At 39.7% G+C, this 19,709-nt stretch overlaps 1 protein-coding gene across 4 annotated transcripts in view; it reads right to left on the bottom strand.

Annotated features, from left to right (window-relative positions):
• Positions 1-19,709, bottom strand: part of PALM2AKAP2 (PALM2 and AKAP2 fusion) — a 280,261-nt gene that overhangs the window by 201,260 nt on the left and 59,292 nt on the right. For all 4 annotated transcript variants that reach the window (XM_062600649.1, XM_062600650.1, XM_062600651.1 and 1 more), the window contains exon 3: positions 15,525-15,655. In XM_062600649.1, coding sequence (XP_062456633.1) covers positions 15,525-15,655 — 131 coding nt within the window. The remainder of the gene's footprint in view (positions 1-15,524; positions 15,656-19,709) is intronic.

Genomic DNA, 19,709 nt, shown 5'->3' with positions numbered 1-19,709 from the left:
GAAAAATGCATTAGTGCTGCAAGCTCCCACGGCTCTGGGTTTCCTAGCGAGGCAGAGAGTATCCCACCAGTAGATGCCTGTAACAGAGAGGGTCAGGGCACCAGGCCAGGACTGGAAGGGTGGTGGTGATGGCAGGGATGGGAAGGAGGTGCAGAGATGAGGGAGGTAAAGGGCTGTTGCCCATGGCAGTAGATGAGTAATGGTGGTGGGAGGTGAGGAGAAGCAGAAGAAAGGAGAGTTTTGCAACAGAGCTATGCCCCATTCCTGTTCAGCAATGGAGTGGGGTCTGTGGCAAGATGGAAGGCCTAGGACCCAAATATTGCCTGCTAATCCCATTGCCTACCGTCAGTGATGTGTTGCCTCTAAGGCAATCACCTTACCAGGATGAGAGGAGAAATCTGCAGAAACCAGCCCTTTCCCATGAGCCCTTTGGATTACAAAGTTCAAAAAACTATTTAAACAAACTAAAAATAGAAGAATGTTAAATGAAATAAAACAGAAACTAAGGGCTTGACAGCAGAGGAAAAGAGGAAGAACAGCAATAGAGAAAGAGAAATCTTTGGGAGCTTCTAAAAAACAGACAATTTCAATAGCTCTGAGAGCTATTAGTCCTCATGATTACCCTTACGAACAAGCTGAATCCATCCTGCTGCAGTGAAAGGGAAAGCCTTTCTGTTCCTTCCCCTCCCTCTCCAATATCTTGGTTGACAGAAAGAGGAGAGGCAGAGTAAATATTTTATTTCCTAATAAACAACTGATACGTGCTTCTTTGGCTGCACCGCAACCATCTCACAAGTAGCATCCACTGCATGAAATCAAACTGGTCCTGAAAAGCAGATATGTAGCCAACTATTGCAGAATAGCGGCTTAGCAGAAAGAAAAGCAGCAGCAGGAGAGACTGTGGAGCAGTGCTGCTGATGTGATTGATCACTTCACCTTGATTCTCCTTTGGAAGATCCCTTCCCCACCTGCAAAGATTTCTCAGTTCTTTACTAATTGTGGATTTACATTCTGCTCTCCAGGAGAAGCAGGAGAAAAATGGTATTTTCAGACTCCTCGTTATGCAAAACCTTTTGTCGTAGCCACATAAAAACCATGATTCAGCAACCCCAGGGCAAGCAGAGACATTAATACACTTCTATACACTATGGGCAATTTCTCAGCTAGATATTCTCTCACAGTAGATACAAAATACTATTACTTATTTCAAAGTCACTTTCCTATGAAGGAAAGAAAATCCTTCAAAGAATTACACAGAACTGGACAATGTCCAAAACAAATGCATTCAGACCAAAACAGTAATTTCTTTCGAAATGTGCAGCTCTAGAAAATGTTCTCAGTATGTAGACCAGCATGAACTTTTCATCAGTAAATCTTAATATAGGAAATATAGGTAAAACCAAGAGGTTCCACTATCTACTATCAGGAAAATCTTTTCTTGCTAAAAATACATGTAAGATCAGATTCATCAACACAGGTTTGTGTAAAATTTAATTTAAATATCTAGGAGCTGACTGGATAAGACTACTACAGCCCCGAGAATCTCTTTACAATATTTCTGTGCCAATGTGTAAATGCTTTCACATATTTCAAGGCATACTTAAATGCTCAGATAAGTACAGATTCCTTAACGATTATCCTCTTAAACAAGGACATTTGTATTTAGAAAAATCATTAAAAGCTTACCTACAAATCCATTTTCAGCCTTGCTCATGCACAGTCATTTAGGTTATGTGTACACTAAATATATGAACAGGCACTTCAGACAGGGATTACTAATCACTGTCCACATCTTTCCTAATGTAATGTCAGCTTTCACTATTTCTTGTGTCCCGGCTGGCCATGGCTCATCACAGAATCATAGAATGGCTGAGGTTGGAAGAGACCTCTGGAGATCATCTAGTCCAAACCCTCCGGTTCAAGCAGGGTCACTTAGAGCATGTCAGACAGGGTTGTATCCAGATGGGTTTTGAATATCTCCAGAGAAGGAGATATTCACCTCTCTGGACAACCTGGTCCAGTGCTCCGTCACTCTCACAGTGAAGAAATTCCCCCTCATGGTCAGGCGGAACTTCCTGTGCTTCAGTTTCTGCCCATTGCCTCTTGTCCTGTCACATGAGACAACTGAAAAGAGTTTGTCCCCGTCCCCTTGACACCCTCCCTTCAGGCACTTGTACACATTGATAAGATCTCCCCTCAGTCTTCTTCAGGCTAAACTATAACTATTATGGTGCTGAAAATGTTTTAGTTTTGCAGCATTAAAAGACTAATGACGAAAGAATCACCTTTCAGAAATGCTGTCATTGTATTAGATTTTTCATATATCTCCTTGTTTGGAAGCTGATGTGGCTCAGCAGTGGCTGCTAAGGTGGAAAAATACCAATGCACTCCTCGTCATATTGAAGATGTTAGTATAATCTCTGCAGTCTCTAGTGATACAACAGCTGTAAGACAAGTCATTTAACTAATATGAGAAGTGATTGAATACTACTGCTCTTGATGAGATATGACATTTTCAGGAGAGGTAATTTTGCACTTAGTACAGATACCACAGAATATCTGTATATTCTGCCAGAAATAAGGAAATATATCAGATACAACAGTTTGCTTCAGGCTTTTTTTTTTTTTCCTGTAGAAGGGTATTGCTGATCTGGCAATTTTCCAAAAAAGCCACATTCTCTCACTTGCAACAAGGCAAATCCAAACAGGCTTCACTGAAGTGAGTTCAGAATTTAGTCAAGAGTATCCAGAGTTCCTGTCCTACTCAGAGTAATCCCTATGCTCAGATGAGGTCCCTGTGCCTTGCTGGGGTCTGCCTAAGCACAATGTCTGCAATGGGGAGTCACCTGTGAGAGCCATCCCCTTTGGCTGAGTATGTTCATTTTTTGCACAATTTATTTAAGTAGGTAGTTCCAGTATCAAGAAACAAATCACACATTCCTGTCCTCTGTTTGCATTTGCAAATCAAAAACATGGATTTTTTTTTCCTTTTTTCCTTTGAAACTTTTACAGAATGAAACAGGCACACACAAAATGCCATGCAGCAGTAACCTCACAACCAGGGTGTAACAAGCTACCCTGCAGGCAAGAAGTTTGTTTTAGCAGGGAAACGTTCCTGGTGGATGCAGGCACCACAAGCCTGGTTCACCAAGAGCATCATGTATGTTGCTCTTTGCTTGCAGAGATTCAAGCATTTGCCAGCTACTGCAAATTTCCCTGAGAGAGGGAAAAGTTGAGGTATAAAGGGCAGGACATTTCTTCAAGTTTAATTCTGAAGTACATTTCTCTCTTTATCTGCTGCAAGAATGATTTTTTGGCTTTCAGGTGATTTTTCAAGTCTGCCTTTTCTACAGAGGATACAGAGAAAACAACACTGTGATTGGAAAGCAAATCTCCTCCATATATGCGTGTGTGTGTGTGTGTGTGTGTAATTTTGGGTAATTCTTAGGTGTTGGATATTAGTCCATTCTGTAGGGGTTTGGTACTGTTTTCTGTTCATGCTCTGTGACTTTTAAAGGAATGAATTTAACAAACCAGTGGTGTCACAGCATGTCTTTCAGTTACACCTGAGATTTTGCATTGCCTTAGGTAGAGCCATTTAGACTATACCACACATCACAAATCAAGTCCTCTAAGTAGAAACAATGCACTACATTTTTTTTCCTAAAAAAGCACATTAAGAACAAACAAATTTTCATATCCTGATGTGAAGCAAATTTCCTATTACTGGAATCTATTTCCACTACACCCTTCCCCAAAGGGAGACCAAGCTAGGATCTTTACTTGAAACTTGTTGCTGAGCAATCAAGAAAGACATTTACTGATAGCTTCAATTGGAAAACAGTGATTTTTGAGGCCACATAGCACAGCTTTCAGAATGATTGATTTTGCACATTTGTCAAGCTACTGTGACTGGCAAAGGGCAGAGAATTACAGGATTTTCTTGTCTGTAGGATGTTTGCTCACAGAATTACTTGTCTACAAGATGATACAGGGGAGCGTTGGCCACAATCTTCTCGGCACAGCAGTACTCTGTAGTTTTCTCATGCTGAGTCCCAGTGATGTTCCCCATATAGTCTCCTCTTCCTCCCCTCCTCCAAATAATCCCAACTGGATAAAAACTCAAAAGCATGAGTGTTCCCCTTGCATGTTTTGGGGTATAAACACGGCACATGTACAAGGCCTGTGACAGCTTCTTTGCTTGTTGAAAACGTGCACATTGTGTATTCTCCTGCTACAACCTTTTCCAAAATTGGAATGCTATTTTGGTGGTCTTAGGCTAGGATTTTTTTTTTTTTTTTTTTTTTTTTTTTTTTTTTCCCTGTCAACAGCTCTTAGTTGAAAATCCTACAGCAATGAAACTGGAATACCAGCGTAACAGATATCTCTCTCTAAGTTGGGAATGGCATTAGCTGAATCTGCTGCCCAAAGTCCTAGGAGTAGCTTGTGAATAGCAGGCTTGACTGACAGTATAGGACCAGATCAATGGCTGGCCCCAGGCAACCTATCCAAAATGGCATTTAAAAGGGTGAATGGGGTTCTCAGATTTTCTGACCTGCATGGTGCCAGCTAGATGAAGCTTACACACCCAGCTCTGCTGGCAACGTGCTATTGCTCTGCAACAGCTGCTGCCTGAAATGTGTTTCTAAATTTAGGACTGCATTTCTGAGCCCATTCCAGGTGTGCCAACTCATAAAGTGCAGACACCTCAGATAAGCCAGAAAAACACTAAGGACAACACAGTTCACTTCCCTTAGGCTTTTGCTTTGACTTATTAATATTTGATTTTTCCTCTATATTTTTTGAGAGCTCCTCCATCAATTTTAAGACCATCAAGAGCCAGATTTACAGTCTTAGGAGTAAACATACGTACAATCACAGTTTAATTTCAGAGAATCATTTTATTCAGATAAGGACTGTTCTTTCTTTTCTTTAGCAGCATAGCCCATTGGGGTTAACAGGCATCTATTTATTTATTTATTTATTTTTTATTTGCACTGGCTTGCCACTGTCAGAATTTGAAGCATTCTGAAAAATGAGTATTCATTCAGGATATTTAAGTGGCACTGGTGACGTTCTCTAAAGTACAGTAGGAGGCAGTTCTTATCCACAAAAGCTTAGCCTAAAGTGTATTTAAAATGTGAGAAAGATACATTATACTAACGGAACACTTGAATGAGAAGCACAGGAAAATTATTGATGCAACTTGTATCTGATGCACCAAAGTCGTGCAAAACTCTATGCCAGAGTGAAGAGTGTAACCAAGGGACAATCTGGGGGCTTCAACCTGCTATTGCTGATTTCTTGATATCGGCAATTCCAAGGGACATTCTGCACCATATGCCAGGTATCCAGGATGCAAACAGCTGGCACCTCTGTCTCACACCACTTAAGTTTAGATTCTCCTGCTGGCATACGGTAGTTGCTTAAACGGTAGGTTTATAAAATCTTTTTTTTAATATGTTTTCCAGTAAAGAGGTGGTTACTCTGGGCTAAAATAACTTCTGCCTATAGACCTCACTTCAGTTAAGTATCTGTACTTTTTGCTGACAAAAACTAAATCTACAAAGAGAAGTTTTGCTGGTGTAGTTATATTAGTAAAAAAGTACAGAGTAGGCATAATTTAAGAGTCTTTGACATGAAGGACTGAATGATTTTTGCTCAGCAAAGGATATCATTAGCATGTTATTTTTCCGTCTGGTCTTTTCATTCAGCTACAATCTACAATATGCTTTTATAACACTTTTAAATGTCTACCTTGCTTGATCTAGTTAGTCAAATCCAGTTAGTCCAGTTAGTTCATTTTTCTCCAATACATCTTTTCCTCAGCAGGTGATTTATTTTTGGCCTGTGCAATTCTTTAAGGGTTCAGGTACTATATTCAGCAGATTCTCTCCTGATACAGCAGACAGAAGCGCAGCTACAGAAAAGGGAATACAGATTCCTGTTCCAGCCCCAGCAGGCTCACATCACTGATACATGGGGTATTTCAAACTCTTGTCCATAGCTTATTTTATAAAGGTAGTATCTAGCTAGACTTATGGCAGTATATATATTTCTTTCGATGTCTCATAGCTGTGATCCTTGTATGGTGGCCTTCGTTAGCTAAAGGATTTCTAAGGAAAAGTGTGGATACAGTCCAAGTTTGACTTCAGTGCCTTATAAATGGGGACTTCCCTTCCACTTGCTATCATCTTTGTGGACTACTAGTAACATTTTAAAGTCATGAGCCACTCCAGTTGCTTACTGACCAAGCTTTAAAACACACTGTTTGTTCAGGGGTCCTAACTGTACTTCTGTATGGTAATTACATGGCATATGAATCCATGTTAAAGCTCTGCTTTATCCAGCCTTGACTGCACAATCTATGTTGGCAGCTTTGAAAAATACATTAGATTTTTCTTACTTTTTTCTATGCTTAGCAGTACTCTTGACACCCTTGTCAAGTCCTTTCTCATCTGTGGCAATTATAACAGGTCACAGAAGACACCATGCAAGTCTGACTTTGAAAGGTTTTTCATCTGTGCCCCCTAGTTGTTTAATGCCTCACATTGTCTCCACTTATTACTCTCTCTTTCTTTCCCTTCCTTGGTTCCTCATCTCTTTCATTGCCTCTCTGCACATCTGCCATACCAAGTCAAATTTTTAGTTTGGGTTCTTGTAACAATCTGGCTCTGAGACCTGATTCCTCAGTGTCTTACACTACAGAGTCATATATCACTTCATCCTACAAATCCCATATTTGTACGTGGCTGTGAGCATGTCTTACATTGGTAACATGCTGATCTGAGTGCTGTGAACGTCCTTCATTGTTAATTTGACCATATCATTCATGCATTATATTTTTGGATGTCCACAAGCATTTTTCCAACACACTGAGATTCCCTGTTACTATTCATTTTGCTGTTTTACAGAGACCATGACATGTGTGCCAACAGTCTATTCTCTACTCTCAAGCATGTCTTCACCAGGTTTTTCTTTTTTCCTTCAGCTTCTTAGTAAAATCTGTAACAGCTGTTCCTTTCTTATCAGTCAAGATTTCTGATCGCATATCCAGTCTTTTCTTGTCTTCTGTATATCACCAGCTGTGATTTACATTCTTTTTTTCCTTAGAATTCACATATTGCAGCGGTTTAAAAACCCCACAGAGAATCTGACATACTTTTCAAACTGCTGATTTTAAAAACAAGGCTTTGCAATGTCTACTGGGTGGCTCTAGATGCTTGCTCCTCCTCTAACTACATTTTTGCTTACTGAGAGCTAGGAGCTAGCTTAGGTCTGTGGAAATGCATGTAAGTGCTGACTATTAGTGGGAAAGATATGGCAGGAACTTTGGATATACAAAGGTATGATGGACAAGCTACAATATTAATGGTTATGAATGACTGTTTGCATTACTGTAACAACCAGAGGCCCCAGTGTCAGGGCCTTGTGCAGGAGCATTAGGCTTAGATTCATTGTTTTTCGCTTCAGACACTTAACTGAGGTGCCTGTGTTCAAGGGAAGGATACAGAGGCGATGCTCTTTTGTCATGGACTCTGTGGGGAGCTTAAGAAATCAACACTCTGTATGCAATGGCTAACTTAAACATCCACAGTTAGGTAGGATGAATTTGAGTCTTTGGGAGGGGGAGTTACTAGAGCCCAAAACGATGGTGGTGTCTTCTCTGGCTCTGCATGTGTGTGCCTGTGTATGCTGTGTGATGTTGTGTGTCCACACTGCTAAACATGGACGCAGTACATAAAGAGATGTTTGGCAATGCAGAGAGAAGTCCTGTCTCTGATTTAAGGTGAAGAAGTAAATAAATACTGCTAAGCATCAACACAATAAAATCAGCTCAGGCCTCTGCCTGACTGCATGCCATTTCTTTGTAAATATGCTACAGCTCTATCATCCTTTTTCAAAACTGTGCATGTGCATGTCTCCTGTACACAAACATGTCTTTCTGAGACAAAATTTCCTTGATTTCATTTCTTCCAGTCACCAAAGACTATAAAGGCTTTCGACTAACAGTGAAGAGTTTAGTCTGTTTAGTCAAGACTGGCCTGTGGTAGGACCAACACGCAAGGAATGTAAACCTACTAGCCAACTCCAACAAAGATAAGTGTAACTGTAATGTCGAAAGAGACAAGTCGTTTTTGTTTTACTCGAGAAATAATCTCACTTGACCTATGGTAAAGATTTAATTCAGATGTAATGAAGCCAAAGATTTCTATTCTTTATGCTGTACCACAATTTACTGCTTGAGGAAAACCCTGTCAGTTCTACTAGGCTTAAAAGATGTGTGAAAATCTCGGAGGGCTTTGCCTATAGAGGGAGTGTGGAGATCGGTGATACAATGTATGCAATATGAAGAGATTTCCCTGTCTTTCAAGCTACATCACACAAATAGTCAGTAAACAATGGCTTTAGCTTTGAAATGTTAGTGCAAGCAACGCTCTGAAGTCTTGCACTTGACTGGGCCTCACCTAGTATGGCAAGACAACTCACTGTACTTTTGCAGCTCGCAGCTTCTAATGTCTGCTGTGACTGAGACTGTTCTTTTCTTCCTTAACCTAGCCAGACGATAGATGATAACTGAGACGACAACTGCCTCTTTCATAAGGGGCTTCAGCATGTGCTTTACTGCACTGAAGGTTTTAATTCAATTAAAAACTGATGCCAATTTGCAACATAATTACCTACAAAAGCTGTCCCTGAAAACCTGCTTGTATAGAGTGAAATTTAAGCCTAAGTGTCTCTTCTTTTTCTCAGGACTGTGTCTGTTACTGTATGACATACTGACATGGATGAGGTGTCAGAAGCACTTGAGATCTGAATTCTTGGATATATAGAGACTTTGGAATTTCTTTTATATTTTGCTTCAAAATTAGTCTGATGGATTTATCAAGGTAAATATTTGGTACAGATACTTTATTAGAGCAGTAATACTGAGAGTGGAAGTAATCTGTGCTCAGATTGAACAGATAGTCCTTTTGCCCTCCTCATAAGTTGTTTAGGTATTGTTAAATAATTATAAGCTAGCACTGCTTAGGAGTTGTGGAAAAACCTGAGATTGCTACTCCTAAACCCATAATACAAGCACTTGAATAACTGTTAAAATACTGGCATGTTATTCTGATATTTTAAGTGTAGGCTGAGTTTCAGAATCTAGGCAATCAGCTGTGTTATTATTTTTGTGTTTCTTCTTCTTCTTCTTTTTTTTTTTTTTTTGAAGTGCTGCATCTAAATATGTTATACCAAATGTAAAAACCCCAAACTTGTTGTCACCTAGCAGTTCTTAGCTCATTGCTTTTCTGGGATCATTCTACAAGTCCTAAGTAATTGTCCACTGACACTGCATAATAGGATCCTTTGGAAATCTGAGATTTCCTGTTGAGGCCTTTTGCCTTGTTTTGCTTTGTTCTGTTTTCCTAAGAAATGAATCACATGTGAAACTTGCACCAAGGCAAGCAGTAACTTTATGGGAGATGAGGGATGTGCTGCTTTGGAAACCACAGTCCTTAGGGGCTGCCAAAATTAGAATTTGTGCAGCTTCAGCAGATGAGCTCTGATATTGACCAGTCTTAGCTGAGAAGCAGGCAGAGGGCTTGGCGATGAACAGCTGCTCCCATGCAGAAAGCCTGATCTTTCCTCAAAAGGCAAGTAAAATTCAGAGAGTGTGCCTAGCTATGAGGAGACAAGACATTTTTGATATTTAACTCTTTGAGAGCTCATCCAGTGTGACTGTTTATATGGGCAGCATGTGGAGGCTGGCTATGTAGCAGCATGTCATGTTCAATACTGTTTGAGCTTTCTGTGTTGAAGGCTATGCCAAGGGCCTATCTATGGATATGTCTGGCATCCTAGACAATCCAAAAGTATTGGATAAACAAGATTCTCTTTATACCTGACCATTTTTTCCAGCTGTTACGAATCTCGAGCTTACAAAAAAAACCCAAACAAACAAACAAACAAAAAAAACATTCGCCTGTGCACCATACAGTTGGATGACATTCTGTTCTTTTCACTAGCATGCACTCAGTAATAATTTAGATCTCTTTGGAAGCTCAGGCTAAAGTGAAGCTGATGAACACCTTGTTAAGGAGAGCATTATGGCACCTCTGGTCCTGGATTTGCACTGGCTGCTTTTGGGGAGGCCTGAGCAGGTGGTTCCGACATCAGATGATCCCTCTCTTTAAAGTACTGCATTCAAATCTGTCTTACGTGCTCTCTCTCTTTCTCTTTCTGTCATGCAAAAATTATTAATACAATTCCAAGAGAGACTGCGTTACAGTCAGTGTTCCCAGTATGAGACATACTAAGGTTTTAAAAGAAGAAGTAGGAAACAAATGGTAGCATCAGAAAGAAATAAAAGAATAGACAACAGGAGAAAGGAAAATCATCAAGGTGCAGTGGTTATCATAACCACAGCTGAACAACATGCATGTATTTGCTGGACTCTACAATGAGAACAGAATTTCATGAGACTCTAGCTAGCACCATAGATCTGTGAAGCACTCATTTTTAATAAGCCAGTGCAACGATAAGATATTTTTCTGCATCTGAGAACAACTTTGTGAGGGATTTCTTTTCTAACTGTATTCCGGTCTCTCTGATAATATCCAAATGAGTATTTAAGTGGAAATATTCAGTCATATAAGCAAATACAATTCTGCCAGCTTCAGCAAAGTTTTGCTTTAGTTTGGATCTGCTCTCTCAAGACTGGGACTCCTGTCTTGTACTTGGTAAACGGACGGGAATCGAGCATAATAAAACAACAGAGAGCCTTGCCCAACCAAGACACCTTTTGCTCAAGATATGTAGCTGTCGTATCTCTTCCTCTTAGACTGGTCATGTCTCCCACATAAGCTAACAATGCATCTCTGTTTTTGGTCCATAGGATAAGCACTTTTCTTGACTGAAAGTTCCTCTTGTTCTACAGCACGTAAATATTTTTCAGTTCAATAGATTTGAAGATACTTTCAAAACATCTAAAATATCTACAAGTCCATAGCACCATATCAGTTTGAGATGTTAGCTGCTGGGAAGCAGGGAGTTTCTGCAGGTATCTACCAGCCACCACATCAAGACAGATACCAGCAACCAGTAAAAACACGTGTTTGTCTCAGGAAAGAGCTTATGAACTATGTTCTGAAGCACAGGCCCACCCTTGCTATCATTAGCATCAGGGCTTTCCCTTCTTAGGAGGGTGCTGAGGAAACAGTCTCCTGGAGGGAACACAAGCATTGCTCACCATAAGCGTATCCCTGGATGAAACACTCCATAACCCCAAAGGGCTTTTGCAAATGTTAACTGCTACATGTGCCTGACACTTGAGCAGTTCTAAGTAAAGGCCAGGGAACACACATATCTTGGCCACTGCTTTAGTGTTTCACCTCCAAGAGCTGTCAAAGTGCCAAATACTGTGAAAGGTGTGGATGCATCTGCTAAAGGCTCTCTCCTGTTTCTTCAAAATGTTTGGAGATCCTCTTAAAACACTCTGCTGCAAGTTGTCTGCTTCGTTCCCATGTGCCACAAGCCAGCTCTGCTAGAGCTATGTGGGAGCAGCCATAATTTGTCTCTCTTTTGAGCTGATGGGCACCTTCTCAGCCAGCATAAGCAGGTGTAGCTCCATTGATTTCTGAAGGGATGCCAGTCTACTGAGGATTTAGCTCAGAGAATTTCTTTCCTCCAAGAGCACAACTTTAATAAAACTAGCAACAGTGATCATGAAATTCATATAAACAGCATCCCCATCTCTTGTAGTTTATGAAAAAACTGTGTGTTTGTGACAGGCCAAAGAAAGCCCAGTATAGACCCGATATTTCACGCTGCTGTTGGTCATCAAGTAAGGAAATATTTCACAGAGCTATTTCATGTTAGCATGCTGTGTGAAAGTATCAGAGAAACGAAAACTCTTCACCTTTTGTAGTAAACACAGGCCGCCAGCAAATACTATAATGTAATCTAGTAAAACAAAATAATTTTGGAAGCCTTTCAAATGCTGAGAAGGAACAGCAGGCTGTGGGTGGGCTGCATGGATCTATGAATGCTGTCAGTTAATACCCAGATGTCGAATGCCAACTTTCCATTCACTGCTGCAAAATAACAGACTGTCATGTGGTAAAAATAACCATGGGAGGCATACAATACATTCCAATGCTTGTTTCACCTACAGCACATAATCAAAAATACATCTGTGGAATATCAGTAGGCATCTGCATCAATGTTATCTGTATCAGTGCTACAATACATTTCAGATTTGTGATTCAGAGAGAAGGTAAGGCAGGGAAATGCTTCATGTTAATTTGTCATATTTTTGGTATTGTTTACTCAAAATCTAAGGCAATTTCAGAAAACGGGTGATCACATTCTCACAGTGTAGCAACAGAAAAGAACTGCAGAAATGACTTGAGATTTTTACGAGAACAAGGAGAAACACATTAAATTTAAAGCTTCTCTACAACTCAGGATGGTTTCTGCTAAGAGACCTTGTAAATCCACTTCTGTCTGTGCTGTGCTGGATTTAAAATGGTACAACCAGTCTTGCATCCAGGAAGCTAATAATGCAGCAATGCAAGTAAAGTACTGCAAGATAGAACACCAGTATTTTTTGCATGGAACAGTGTAAGTCTTATTCTGAAATCTGAGGTTAGATATACATAAATCTAGGAGGTTCAAGACTAAACCTTCTTCAGCTCTACTTATTTGTCCATTCCCATTTATTTTTTTGAATGCAAATCTTGCTTCCACTGTTCTTATGCCTCAATATTTCTAAGCTAATTCTAAATGTCACCAGCATTATTATATGATTTTATTTAATGATTTGTGCTGACCTCCTTTTTTTGGACTGTTCTGCTTTCTTTTTTTGTTTTTATGATACAGATATCTTTTCAGTCACTTGGGATGAGGTGTACAGAAATGCTGTGTAACGTACGCATTCCTCTTCTAAACGCTTTTGCAGATGGGTGAGCTTATTAAATCGTTATAGTTACTCATGTGTAAGTTTACCCATATGCATATGTACTTGCAGGGTACAAGCTACAGTCTGTGATGTCTAGTATCATAGTAACTTGGAAGCCTAATAAATAAACAGCAGTCTGTGCATTCATGATTTTTTTCTGTCTAAGATGAAATTAAACAGCACCCATACGGGGAAGAACTGGTTACACTAGCTCAAGATTAAACATCACAAGTATGTATGCATTTTGCACAGGCCTCATTTTAGTGGGAAGGTCAGTTAGTAAATGAATTAGAAAAATGAACACTGAACTGAAGCATCTACTGTGTTCAAGGCCTTCAAGCCCAGATACAAATTGATAGCTAGCTCTAATACTGCTCCAATATATTTGCTGCCTCCAGACAACACAGGCCTGCATGAGCCTCTGTTCTAATTTAGGAATGTTCACCTGGTCTGAAGCAGCATATCCTTTGCTTTTCTTCTCCACGTATCATCATTCACTTAGCTTGTCAAACTTACTGGTTATGTCTGGCCTGCCAACAAAGACTGATTTCTCTCTTGTGCCAAGCATGTTTAGGTGACAAACCCTCAGAGGTACAAGAAAATGATCTTCCTGAGTACTTCCACTGGAGCAGAAAAAGCTGTTCTCTAAAACCATGTTGGCATGTTCTGTGGCAAGAGGGAGAGGAGGGAACGACTGCACAGTGGACCCGTTCCTTCTTTAACAGTGCACTAGTAGGAGACATTTTGGGGCTCTGCATAAGTGAATATATGAACAGCCCTCCTGTAATTCTCTCCTCTACCTCTCTCCTGGGAATAGTGGGCAGAGCTGGGGTGTGCAGGCAGCAAATGAATCCCTGTAAGATGAGTTCATTCTACAGTACTCCCTCAGATAACATACCTGACATCTTATTACTCCTCCTCCTACCCATTACTGTCTCAGCCTATACTGAGGAGATCTGTTTGGATGTGTCAACTTGTGAAGGATGTAAACTGGAATTAAAATAGCCTAATCACCTTCTGACATCTCACTTCTAGCATCCAGATGCAGTATTGTCTCATCTAAATTAAAATACTAAATTACATTCTTGGGCGTTTCCTTGGAAAAATTCCAGGAAAGGATGATAAAGTTGTCAAACAAATGCCTTTTCAATTCATTAACAAGCACCTGAGCTGCCATTTGATAGACAGGTGGCCACGGCAGAAGAGAGCTCCTTTACTTCTGAATATTTAATGATCTTTCTTCATGGTTGCAGTTAAGGGAAAAAAAGATCAAACCACAGGGACAAAGATACAAATATTTTGCACAGATTTTCATCCTAGAATGCACGGAGCACTCAGAACTGATTAAGTAGAGCTTATAAGCACATAGGGGTCAATGCTTTTGGTGGTGGTGCTCACAGATTTGAAATTAAGCATGTGCTCAAGCCTTTGGTTGGATAGGGTCAGAGTGCTTAGCACCTTGCAGCGTTTGGCACCAGATGACATGTGTATTACATTACATACTTCTGAAGTTGAATCCATGTGTTTTATTTGTGTAGTGCATTAATTTATGGCACAAAGACATCAGGTAGGATATGAAACTCTTTTCAAAAAGTATCTCCTGTTACTTCACCACAGTCATAAAAAATATATTCTCAGATTAGTTTTAATTAATAGAGTTAAAAAGACATAGACTAGTAGTGTGAGACAGTTCTCACATTCACATAGAGACTGGTTAATGTCTTGCAAGCTCAAAGTTTGTCTGCCTGTATATTCCCTGAAGAAAAGTCCTCAATGATGTCTTCAAGAAATTTCACAAAAAAGCTTTGCATAAGGCGAGCCAAGGTCATCAAGTCTTTGGCTAAAACTTCAATTCTTGGACTGTTGGTCCTCCTCACTTTTTCTCCTGAGCTGGTTCATACGTAAAAGCTGTGAGGCCAAATATGACCAAACTTCTCCCAATTTTCTGCCAGATTAAAAAACCTCTAAATTCACATAGTGTAACTAGCAGAAGAACCAGTTCTGGAGTTTGTTCTGTGAGATATAAAAGTACTCTCCTTATGAGCTTTAGGAACCATTACTTGGAGCAAGAAAAGAAAAAAAAACAGAAAAGGAGGACAAATCTGTCAATTAAAAATATAATAGGAAACTTAGAAAAGAAAAAAATTACAAAGTCCAAACCTTGCTTCTGAAAGCAGTAGCTGTTTAGTCCATTGGAGGCATCTGCTATTACATTTTGCAGTCATTTACACCAGTGAAAAGTGAGTGAAAAAGAGAGCTACCACTTTTCAAACTCCTTTTGGCTATAGAAGGTGTAAAGCAATGGAGAATCTCCTGAGTGTTGCACATGTGAATCCAACGGAGGACCTTGGCCCCCTTCTTAGTCCTCGCATGAGAAAATCCATTAAAGTCCAGGAAACACAAATATACCACTGTGGATCTACCTTGCAAGTAGCTGATGTCTGGGAGAAAAAATCTGTTTACATATCATCATATGTTTGCAGGTCATTTACTACTAGCTGGAGTTTGGGGCTAGACAGGACTCTGGCCTTAGCTGGAGTGTCTATTCTTATGCAAAGCAAAGGGAAACTGTCCCTACCTGTGTATGTTTTCTTCTAGCTTTTTAACCTTCAGCTCATCCTCTTCTGACTGCCTTCTTCTGGCTTCTTCCTCTTCTGCAGAGGCAGCAGGAATTCCCTGTAGCAGCCATTTTTCCCGAAGAGCTTTGGACTATAAGGAGGAAAACAAAAATCCTTAGAAGAAGAAAGAATAAAAACCTTTTTAAGTTTGAGAAGGAGCTGAATTACTGATTACCACTTTAGTCATTAAATTTCAGCCGATCCATTAGATGTTTGTCCAGATGTCATGTCTGCCAGATTTAGGGCTGATAGTTTTACAATATGTACTGTATTTACGATTGATGCCCTAATCTGAAACTATTTTTAGTTCCTAATAAGAACAGCAGTTTAAACCACTCAAATTAGCCAGTCCCATAAAATACCAAATTTTTGAACAGAAGTCAGGATCTCTTGTGCATGATAAGGCATGTGCTGGAAAGACTAAACTCATTAATTCCTTGAAACTTTAAAAAAATAAAAGAGCAGCATCCTTGAAATGTAATGTTTTTCATGAAGGATAAAAGCATTCTGGTGATAAATTAATCAAATGTGTTATTTCTGATTTATAAAATGGACGTGTTATTATATATTCATTTACAGATGCACAGACACATGCACACACACACACTTTCATATAAACACATACATTACCCCTTAGTCAGACCAATATTAAAACAAACAATCAAACAGAAGTCTTCCAGAAGCCATGGGTATCCCAAGGCACAACAGAAATGTTACAGTAACGGCTATAGCCTACCCCCAATACATAGGAATTCCTGGGCATTTTTCTGTGCTTTCCATACCAAAAAACATGGCTATGACTTCACCTTAACATTTTCCAATCCAGCTAGAGCTCACCTAGAGACATTCACCAGCTGAGATACACTGGTTGCAAACAATATTTTAAGCAGCACATTAGCCTTGCATGTTGGCCTGAATCCTCCCAGACAGCTAAGTTGGCAGAGAGGACACAGCTTCATGGAACAAACCTTTTGGAAGGAAGATTAGCAGAAAACTCTTCTGGTCTCCCACCCTTGGCAAAAAGGAAATGAAATGAGTTGGAAAACTCAGCGAACTAGAGAACCAATAAAGCTAGCCTCTTCACTGACTGGAAAGAAGGGCCTTAATTTTAAATTTCCAAAGCAATTTTAAGTATTAATTCAGGGAACCTGTTGTCAGAATATATATCCCCTATACTGAAAAGGAGCTAATAAGAAAATCATCAATCCAAAGAAAATGAATTTCATAGGCTGCCCAAACATGCACTATCAGTCTCTTTAATAGAGATGCTCATAGCTCGAATAGAATTTAATTTGTGCAACCTAAGTATAAAGAAAAACATTCACTAACAAAAAAGTCTCCAAACCTACCCAAAATAAAAGGCTTTTTGACATGAGAGACAGGTCTTACTTGATAGTTTTTGATTGTATATATAGACATGGTATCTATGCACAAACCATTGTCACTTCATGGCCTACTTGATATAAGGCAATTCGATTTTAATATGACAGCAGACTCAGAGCAATATAAATCATGCAAACAAATTATACTTTATAAATGACTCCAGCTTTCATTGACTTAACTGTGCTGTATACCAGATTTATTTTAGGTGGGTTTAAATGACTCTTATATAAGTTAGGAGCTCTGTATGACAGGAAAAGTCCTGTGCTCTTGTATCACATAGTCACTTGCAAAATTCTGCCCCCCACCCCGTAATTAGAGCTGTACTGCGCTTTATCTAGCGAATAACATCTGAACTCGATTTTGCTTGTAGCCAGCATGGCCACAAAACATTAACAATGGCTATCTTCAATCACAGCTTCCACTGTCAGTTATTCCCTTTGTTGTCACCACTGCGTGCTAACGCTCCTTGCTGTATTCCTTGGCTGGGAGACAAATTTCTTGGTGGATCCTTTGCTTTTTCGTGCAACTCAATTACTACCCCCATGAAGATTTTAGTTAACTTGGTCACCTCGTTGGGGCCCAGAGTCAATGGTGCTACCGAAATGTCCCCTCAATAGGGGTGTCCAGAATGATATCCCTACCAAGAAAAAAAAGCAAGATCAGTCAAAGAGCAATTTGCAGGTCACAGTTTCATGTCCCTTGGGTGCTAAGCAAATAAAATTGTATGCTTAACTTTGACATTTGAGAAGTCTCAGTAGCATAGCTCAGTGGACACCAGCTAGGCTGTGCTGGGTTAGATTGTTTGTGTAAGTGTGTTGCTGCGTCTATCATACTCACACAGCCTCAAATCAGAAATTCTAAGTGTCACTATGTTGGAAGAAAAATAGATTTATAAAGATCAACTATAAAGGTGAAGGCAGCTTTTGCTCAAAGCTCTCTGGTAAAGATCCAGATCTTCTAATAAAGCTCTCAGCAAAGTGCTACTTGGACCGTCCGTAACATTTAGTTAATAAACACTCCTTATCTAATATAAGGGGAAAATAAAACATATATTTTTTTTCAAAGTAAGTCCTTTTACAGAATTTACATGCTAATGTTCAAACAGGGAAAGGTCATTGTACAACAAATAAAATATTTTGTGCAACTTTTGGCTTTGTCTTTGTTTTCGTGAAAAATTTAAGCCACAAAATCACATGATTTTCTCTAGAAGCCTATTTTTTTGACCTATAAATAGGATGAATGTGAAACTGGAAAGCATCAATTGGATTTTGTTGGGACATATTTAGGGACAGGAATGCTATGATCTATTAAAAATCCTCCCTCTTGGGTGAAATGTCAGCATATTTTATCTAAAACAGGAAAAGTGGTAGCTTTGATGTTTTTGGCTCTCCTTTTAAAGAAAAAATGAAGGCATTCATTAAATACTACATTGAAGAATCCAGACAAGAAGACTCTGAGAAATGGAAACATTTACAAGAAACATTTTTTTAAAAAATTCAAATAATCTGTGTGCCAACTGTTGAGAATACTTATATTTATACACCCACTGTAAATACAATAGGCAAACAGACACAATTCAGGTGACCATGTCTTATAGTTCTCACCGCAGGGGAACATTTTATCCCTGCTAGATTCCTGGCGTAGCGTTGCAGCAGTATATATGGGGTGGAAGAATCTCACACCTGCCTTCAGCAAACCTTTCCCAGGGCTTTTTCATCAGAAAGCTGGAGCGGTGGCTCTAGCACAACCTTTGAGGCCAAAGTGACGTAGGGTTCCAACAGGAAGATGGTGCTAAAGCCGCACTGAGCACAGCTCTGGGACACGGGGCAGCCCAGTGAAGCAGCCAGCATCAAGGCTGTCCAGTCAGGTGCACACCAGAGCCAGAAGAGATTTCGAGATAAAAGATGGTTCACTTCCATCTTTGCTCCAAAGTGTTGAAATTTGGGTTAGGCAAAATCTCGACCCAGAAAAATAAGAGGCATTTCTCAAATCTGCTAAATAGAGTATACTTACACTAGGATGGGGCCCAGAAATCGTTGTGTGAATTACCCCTACTTAGCCTACCCTGCTGTGCTTTATTTATCAGTCTGTAATTAAATGGTCACAAGCTAGCATTTCACCACTGTTCCTTCTGTATTATCTTCTGTGGGTCTTAACTCTCTATTTATTGCATCTTTAAGCTTCTTTATGCATATTGTTCTGTAGGACTAGACTGATGATTATGTACGAATAAAGCGGCCAAATATACTAGTGTTTAAATACAAGTATTTATGTACTTCATTCCAATAGCGGAAACAGATTTTTCTCTACTTTTAGAAGGCACCTTTCTACTGTTATAACTACAGCCACACTCCATACAGTTTGGTATAACTATTTCTTCATTTAGTATGAGATCACTACTTTTTCAGCACTAAGTCCTTCAGAAGAAATTAGATCATGTGATTAAAAAGGCTGTCTGTGACTTAAGTGGGCTTGCAACACTCTGGGTGACCGCTGTTCTCAGGTGAGATGATTTCTCTCTACCCATGCTAGATTTCAGGTATCTTTGAGTTCCAGCTTAGGAAAATAGGCTAACTTTTCTTCACAATGCAAAGAGGAAAAAACAGGTCATGATTCCCTGAACAGATCATAGTGAGGACAGAAGTGAGTGAACAGATGTTGGAGAGAGCAGAAAGAAGTCATACCAAATGTCTGAACGAGGTAGGCGCAGTGACTGCCATAAATGTGGTGCATAGCTCCCTTATGTGCAATTTATTCCAGTT

The sequence above is a fragment of the Rhea pennata genome, chromosome Z (genome assembly GCF_028389875.1).
Source record: "Rhea pennata isolate bPtePen1 chromosome Z, bPtePen1.pri, whole genome shotgun sequence".
Classification (NCBI taxonomy): Eukaryota; Metazoa; Chordata; class Aves; order Rheiformes; family Rheidae; genus Rhea; species Rhea pennata.
The sequence above is the reverse complement of the archived record's forward strand: the minus strand, read 5'-3'. Positions and strand labels throughout refer to the sequence as shown.